The sequence below is a fragment of the Myotis brandtii genome, unplaced genomic scaffold (genome assembly GCF_000412655.1).
Source record: "Myotis brandtii unplaced genomic scaffold, ASM41265v1 scaffold1043, whole genome shotgun sequence".
In the NCBI taxonomy this organism is placed as follows: Eukaryota; Metazoa; Chordata; class Mammalia; order Chiroptera; family Vespertilionidae; genus Myotis; species Myotis brandtii.
In genome coordinates, this window is record NW_005353510.1 from 995573 (window position 1) to 1003860 (window position 8288).

The window sequence follows — 8288 nt, forward strand, 5'->3', positions numbered from 1 at the left end:
AATGCTCCTATATAAACTGCAGATTCATTTTATCTTGTTGACCTGAAACTGTTCTCCCTTGTGGCTAATTCCTATTCTCTAGTGTTTAGGCATCATTTCCTCCTCTTGGAGGTTTTCCCTGATTCCTGGGTACCTTCTCTGCCATGCCCCACCTTTCTCTGTGCTCCTATAACGTGTGCCCATGCTATCACCACTGCATTCACATTGTATTGAAATGATGATTCAAACATCTACCACCTACCTGTAAACATACCTTTCTTATTCAGCTTGGTATCCATATTGGCACCTTACACACAGTAGATTCTTGTATTTGAAATGTATTGCAACAAAGCTCTCATACAACAGAATTGGATGAATGACAACATAATCTGCTGTAAACTCAAATTAAGAGGCTGAAGCAGTATTTTCTTGTTTTCAGTTTTCACCTGAGGGTATCAAAAGATGGAGTGAATATTTTGGTTTGACTCCTAGCTGAAGGATGGGATGGGTTTTACCAACATTAAACCACTCTTCTAATTGGGACTTGGAGCCACTACAATGCAAGTGAGGGTTACACAATTTAATGACCTGGAATTCAAAAACAAAGGCAACAAAATTTTAATAATTGAAAAAGTGATTTAGACACAAGAAATATTTTCCATGTCATGGAACAGTGATTCCTTGGGTCTGTGGACTCAGAGCTATGCATTCAATGAAGATACAAACCTGCTCATCAGAAAATTGTACATGCAAGCAAAAGTTTACATACAATTTCAGTAAATTCACAAATACCCCCAAATGTAAAGATCCTAAAATAAAAACTCTATAGAAAAATAATTTAGTAAGTATAGTGCCTGGACAGCCAATACAATTCATGTTGGTTATCTAGAAAAAATTCTAGAAATTTATTTCAATCCCAGAGGAGGCATAAAAATGAATTTCTTTGATATGTGGTTAATGCGTTCCTTAGTACCCTAAGAGTACCATATCCTGTACAAGATAATTCAATTTTCTTGGATTTAGTTTCCATGTAAGCATGAGAAAGGCAAGTAAATTATGTACTTTTAAATACCACATATTCTTATTTTTTCGAAGAATATGCTACTTGGAAATGCATTTTAAAAAATTACAACAAATAAAGCCTTTATTAACAGGCTGTTAAGGAAAATTTCAGTGTTTCCTTAAAAAAGCTGCTTTAGACGCCATTTTGTGGACGCCAGGGAGCCGGGCGGAGGGTGTGGACTTCAGCCGCCGCGGTTCTCACTCCGGATCTCGAAATGCATCGTGATTCCTGTCCACCGGATTGTAAGGTTTACGTGGGAAATCTTGGGAACAACGGTGACAAGACTGAGTTGGAACGGACTTTTGGCTATTATGGGCCACTCAGGAGTGTGTGGGTTGCTAGAAACCCTCCCGGCTTTGCTTTCGTGGAGTTTGAAGATCATCGAGATGCAGCTGATGCTGTCCGAGAGCTAGACGGGAGAACCCTGTGTGGCTGCCGAGTAAGAGTGGAACTGTCCAATGGTGAAAGGAGAAGTCGAAACCGAGGCCAGCCTCCCTCTTGGGGGGTTCGTCGCCCTCGAGATTATCGGCGAAGGAGTCCTCCACCTCGCCGCAGGTCTCCAAGATGGAGAAGCTTCTCCCGTAGCCGGACCAGGTCCCTTTCCAGAGATAGGAGAGAGAGATCACTATCTCGGGAGAGAAATGATAAGCCTTCTCGATCCTTCTCTAGGTCTCGCTGATCTAGGTCAAATGAAACGAAATAGAAGACCAGTTTCCAAGATGTACAGGAAATAACTTCCTGTGACAGGAGTATGTACAGAAAATTTGAGACTTAAGCGTGGTGCATTAAAAAAATTTTTTTTAATGCTGTCCTTTGTAATGTTTTGTGAGAATCCTTGGAATAAAGTTTTGATTACAAAAAAAAAAGCTGCTTTATTGACTTAAATGGCAAATTTATAAAAGGTTAACGATTTTATATATTCAAAATGATTTACATTATTAACATAACAATTGCACGTGTACAGTTAAGGCTGCACTCATACTGTACACCAATAAAAGTAAATATCCAAGGGGTTCTTCATAGATTAAAACCCATAATTCTTTGATTACAAATACATACTATTTAAAAACAAATGTGTTTTCCCATACCTCCCCTTATCTCTTCATTCCAAAACCTCATTTACTTAACAATTTATTTATACTTTAAAAAAGTCTTTCATAATCTTCACACTTCATTGACTTAAAATGAATGATTGAGTCTTTTTAAAAACTTTAACTGTATTCAAAACTGATTGATGTTTGAAATGTTAAAAAGCAAAATAAAACAATCTTCTTAAATATGCATAAATATTTAAATATAGAAAACCTCCATCAAAAGTCAAAACAAAGTATATTTAATGTTTGTAGTAGTAAGAAGAAAAGGGCAATTCATGCCAGGGGAAGATTTAAAAATGAGACTTTTCCAGCAAACACTGCCTATGGGACAGCCTCTATTTTGATAATTTAAATCTAAATTTACTTAGACAAATAAAGAACTATTTTAAAAGATCACGCCCACAAGTAATTAACTGGTATTTTGTTTACAAAGCACAATATTTCAGTACAACAAATTCATCTCAAAGAAACAAAGTATGTGTGGCCTCTTAGCCTTTGAAACGCCCTTGATTTCTATTTAGATGATTTAACATGGAGTTGTGATGTGCAAACACAAGAAGCCTGTGTAATGAATAAAGCGTGGGCCCCGTACCACCTATTAATTCCAACATAAGAATATGAGACCTGGAAAAGAAATTGTCAACATTTGATTGATGAAGTACAGGTTATCTGAATAAAATTTATAACCTGGTACCAGTCAGTAATCCCAACACAAATTATTGCTTTGTAATGAACTCTGTATGGTTTGCATGTCCTTCAGTAACTGAAGATTTTTCCTGCTTTTTTCCCCAGGTCTGGGTTTGGTACAGTCCTTCTTATTCGTGGTCCCTGTGTTTCCAGAAGAACGGCTGCTGCTGTTTCCTTCTTCATCAAGAGTCTTTTTGGTGGTTCTTAGTTCCCTTCTCTGCTTTTCTATCTTCTGTTTCTCCAGCTATAGCAAATAACCAAGTCAAGGAATAAAGAAAAATTTAATGAAAACATTCTCTTCTGACAACCGGTACTTTAAAATCTCATACCAAAATGCAAGTAATATAGCCTGGCCGGTGTGGCTCAGTGGTTGAGCATTGACCTATGAACCAGGATTCCCCATCAGGGCATATGTCGGGGTTGTGGGCTCGATCCTGTGTGGGGTGTGCAGGAGGGAGCCAATCAATGATTCTCTCTCATCACTGATGTTTCTATCTCTCTCTCCCTCTCTAAAATCAATAAAAATTAAAAATAATAAAATAAAAATAATATATTCTGGGTTTTTTTTAAGACTTCAAAAATCTAATTTACCAGTCATTTAATACTTAGTGCTTAAAGTATATAGTGACATACAAATAAGTAAACAAGAGTAAACACATCAATTGTGGTGCAGTATCAGAAGTTAAGGTCATGTTGCCAAAGTGCAGAACACTTTGCAGGAAAAATATCGGACAAGGGAAATGAAGGATAGTAGGTGAAGGAGAGAAGAAAGGCATTCTAGTCTGAGCAGGCAAAGAAGCATGTTCCAGATGGATGAAGAGATGTAGTGGTAATGTACTAATATATGTAAATAATTTTTATTTTATTATTTCACTATAATTAGAATAATTTAGTATTAATAGGGAAGCTTTATTTTTACTTTAGCTGCTGGCTAAAATGAACTGCTGCTAACATGTCAGTGTTCCATTAGAGAGAACTGACTTCACAGGGGAGTTTTACCAAACATTCAAAGAAGAATCAACACCTATCCTCCTTAAAATATTCCAAAAAATTCAAGAGGAAGGAACACTTCAAACTTGTTTTAAGAAGCCAGCACTATCCTAATCCCGAAACTAGATGAAGACATGACAAAGAAAGAAAATATAGGCCAATATCCATGATGAACACATAGGCTAAAATCCTCAACAAAATGCTAGCAAATTGGATCCAGCAATATATTAAAAAGATCATACATCATGACCAAGTGGAATTTAGTCCAGGGATGCCAGGCTGGTACAATATTCAAAAATCAATAAATGTGACACATCACATAAACAAAATGAAGGATAAAAACCACATGATCATATCAATAGACACAGAAAAAGCATTTGACAAAATCCAGCAACCATTTTTGATAAAAATTCTCAGCAAAGTGGGAATAGAGGGAACATACCTCAACATAATAAAGGCCACATAGGACAAACCTATAGCCAATATCATACTCAATGGGCAAAAACTAAAAGTGTTTGTTTCCCTTAAGAACAGGAACAAGACAGGGATGAGCGCTTTCACCATTATTATTTAACATAGTACTGAAAGTCCTAACCACTGTGATCAGACAAGAAAAAGAAATAAAAGGCATTCAAATTGGAAAGGAGTAAGTGAAACTGTCATTATTCGAAGATGACGTGATATTGTACATAGAAAACCCTAAATACTCCATCAAAAAACTAGAGTTAATAAAGGAATTCAGCAAAGTAGCAGGATACAAAATTAACATCCATAAATGGATGGCATTTTTATACACCAATAATTAATTCTCAGAAAGAGAAACTAAAGAAAGCAGTCCCATTTACCACTGCGACAACAAAAAGAAGTAGATACCTAGGAATATACTTAACCAAGGAGGTAAAAGACCTCTACTCAGAAAACTATAGGACATTGAAAAAAGAAATAGAGGAAGACACAAGCAAGTAGAAGCATATAGCCCGTTCAAAGATTGGAAGAATTAACATAATTAAAATATCCATACTACCGAAAGCAATCTATAGAGTGAATGCAATCCCTATTAAAATACCATCGACATATTTCACAGATCTAGACCAAATATTCAAAAACTTTATATGGAACCAGCAAAGACCACGAATAACCGTAGCAGTCTTGAGAAAGAAGAACAAAGTTGGAAGGATCACAATACCATATATCAAACTATATTATAAAGTCACTGTAATAAAAATAGCCTGTTACTGGCACAAGAACAGGTATATAGATCAATAGAACAGAACTGAGACCCTAGAAATCAACCAACGCTATTAGTCAATTAATATTTGACAAAGGAGGCAAGAACATATTATGGAGTCAAGACTGTCTCCTCAATAAATGGTATTGGAAAAATCGAACAAGTACATGCAAAAAAATGAAGCCAGACCACCAACTTACACCATACACAAGAATAAACTCAAAATGGATAAAAGACTTAAATGTAAGTTGCTAAACCATAAAAATCTAAAAGAAAACATAGGCGGCAAAATCTCAGACATCTCATGTAGCATAATTTCCACTGAAACATCTCCTAGGGCAATAGAAAGAAAGAAAAAAAAAAAAACCAAAGCAAATAGGACTACATCAAACTAAAAAGCTTCTGTATAGCAAAATGAAAAGGGATCCTACTGTATGGGAGAACATATTCACCAATATACATCTGATAAGGGTTAATTTCCAAAATATATAAAGAACTCATGCAACTCAACAAAAGACAAATAACCCAATTTAAAAAAAAAATGGGCAAAGGATCTTAATAGACACTCTCTAAAGAGGACATATAGATGGCCAATAGACACATGAAAAAAATGCTCAACATCACTAATCATCAGAGAGATGCAAATTAAAATGACAATGAGGAATCACCTCACACCTGTCAGAATGGCTACCATCAATAAATCAACAAACAACAAGTGTTGGCAAGGATGTGGAGAAAAGGAAACCCGGTACACTGCTGGTGGAAATGTAGATTGGTGCAGCCACTGTGGAAAATAGTATGGAGTTTCCTAAAAAAGTAAAAAATGGAACTGCAACATGACTCAGTGTTCCCACTTCTGGGAATATATTCTAAGAATCCCAAAACACCAATCAGAAAGAATATATGCATCTCTATGTTCATAGCAGTGTTTTTTACAATAGCTAAGAACTGGAAATAGCATCAGTAGATGAGTAGATAAAAAAGATGTACATTTACACAATGGAATACTATTCAGTTGTAAAAAATAAGGAGCTCTTACCCTTTGAGACAGTATGGGTGGACCTGGAGATTACTATGCTAAATGAAATAAGGCAGTTAGAGAAAGACAAATATCAGATGATCTCATTTATATGTGGAATCTAGTGGACAAAAACTGAAAAAACAGATACAGAGGCAGGGATGCATGAAGTAGGCTAACAGATCTCAGAGGGCAGGGGCACGGGAGACTAGAAGAGATTAAACATAGAATTTATATGCATACTAGTGACCTGGTACACGAATTCGTGCACATTAAAAGGAAATTAAATAGAATATTTTAATATCGCCATTCACCCTTTTTTTCTAATAGAAGTGTCAAACAAATTCATGATCAACAATGACAGATAGAAACACACGTGCAATTGGCGCCAGCGAGAGCTTTATATGTATCGTACATGTGCGTGTCAACTTAGCCTTTTATAGATATAGAATAAATTTGCTTAATTAGACATGCTTTCTGATTTAGCTAAACTTTTTCCAGCCCAGTGAAGCACCCCAACTTCTCTTACAGGTAATTGTCAGCAACACAGCAGTAACTATCAACACAAAGCAGATTATTATTGTAGATCACGCAGGGAGAAGAAAGGTAAAATATTGAACTGCAGCAGTGTTTGACTATATTTTACACAGTGAGAAAACATGAAGTCATTTTCAAGGTCCACCATTTCTTACTTCTTTTCAGTCGGGTCAAGTTTCTAAACTTTCTAAATCTCCATTTTCTGGCTAATGAAACGAAAATAGGATTCTACTTAGTCGCCTATCTACCTCCACCAGGACTTCTGTGAGGATCAAATGAGATGAGGCATGGGAAAACAGACATTTGGTTAAAGTGTAAAATGTTGCCACCTGGCTCTATATAAAGTAAGTCATGTTCCTGGGCTGAAGAAACTGCAAGGAGGCTAGTTGCTAGGGAGAAGAATCTGGGCGCTGTTACGTGATGTCATTATCCAGTGCCTACAGCCACTGTTTTCGGGCTGGCCATGGGGTTTCAGCAGCATCAGCTGTGATTTGATGAGGTGTTGCTTTGGGGTGTTGGTGGGGCCTGTATTCCACTTGGGGGAAGCTGAGTGTTGCTTTGTTGGTGCCAGGTCTGCGCTGCCATGTCTCTATAAATGGCCAGTGTGATGTCATGGCAGCTCCTGCGTTGAGCGTCTGCCCCCTGGTGGTCAGTGTGCATCATAGTGACTGGTCAGATGGGCATAGAGACACTTAGCATATTAATCTTATATATATACTAGAAGCCCTGTGCACAAAAATTTGTGCACTGGCGGGGGGGGGACGGGGGGTGAGCGCCCTCGGTGGGTCTGCTGTTCTGGGCGCTGGGGAGAAGGAGGCCGCGGAGGGTGAGGCACCGAAGCAGGAGGAGGCTGCAGAAGGAAGGCTAGGAGCCCAGGACTCATGGCGCCCCCACCGCCACCCCGCATTCCTCTGGGGCCTGCACGCAGTAGTGCCATGGCTGCATCAAGGCCACCGTCTAGGCTTGGAGGTGAGTCCTCTGCGGCCTGCCTGGTGTGGGTGGGGTTTCGGGTCACCTTGAGGGAGGCCACCGCCCCGCCCTACACACAGCAGGCCCTGATCCTGCTCTGGGGTGGCTGTGGCTCAGGATCACACTGCCGCCCGCCCCGCCCGCCCCACCCTGCACACGGCAGGCCAGGATCTCCCACTGGGGCGGCCAGCGGCTGGGGATCGCGCTGCCGCCAGCCCCAAGTGGGGCGGCACAGTGGGATCTGCATGCAGTATGCAAATTAGCCGCCATCTTTGTTGGCAGTTAATTTGCATATCTCGCTGATTAGCCAATGGGAAGCATAGCAAAGGTACGGTCAATTACCATGTTTGTCTAGTATTAGATAGGATATACACTAGAGGCCGGGTGCATGGAATTCGTGCACTGTGTGTGTGTGTGTGTGTGTGTTTGTGTGTCCCTCAGCCCAGCCTGCACCCTCTCCAATCTGGGACCCCTCAGGAGATGTCTGACTGCCCGTGGGATTGGGCCTAAACCAGCAGTCAGACATCCCTCTCATAATCCAGGAATGCTGGCTCCCAATCACTCGCCTGCCTGCCTGATCACCCCCTGACCACTCCCCTGCCAGCGGATTGACGCCTAACTGCTCCCTGCTGGCCTGGTCGCCCCAACTGCCCTCCTCTGCAGGCCTGGTCGCCCCTAACTGCCCTCCCCTACTGGCCTGGTCCCCCCCAACTGCTCTCCTTC

The 8288-nt window shown here is 39.8% G+C and overlaps 2 protein-coding genes across 7 annotated transcripts in view; one reads left to right on the forward strand and one right to left on the reverse strand.

The window, feature by feature from the left end:
- Positions 1-1182: 1182 nt before the first annotated feature.
- Positions 1183-2705, forward strand: SRSF8 (serine/arginine-rich splicing factor 8). Its single transcript, XM_005856734.2, has one exon. The coding sequence runs from the start codon at positions 1257-1259 to the stop codon at positions 1719-1721; it is 465 nt and encodes a 154-aa protein (XP_005856796.1). The 5' UTR covers positions 1183-1256; the 3' UTR covers positions 1722-2705.
- The window catches only part of CEP57 (centrosomal protein 57kDa), a 63081-nt gene continuing 56687 nt past the window's right edge, over positions 1895-8288 (reverse strand). For all 6 annotated transcript variants that reach the window (XM_005856739.2, XM_014538602.1, XM_014538605.1 and 3 more), the window contains one exon: positions 1895-3067. In XM_005856739.2, coding sequence (XP_005856801.1) covers positions 2834-3067 — 234 coding nt within the window. In that variant the 3' untranslated portion in view covers positions 1895-2833. The remainder of the gene's footprint in view (positions 3068-8288) is intronic.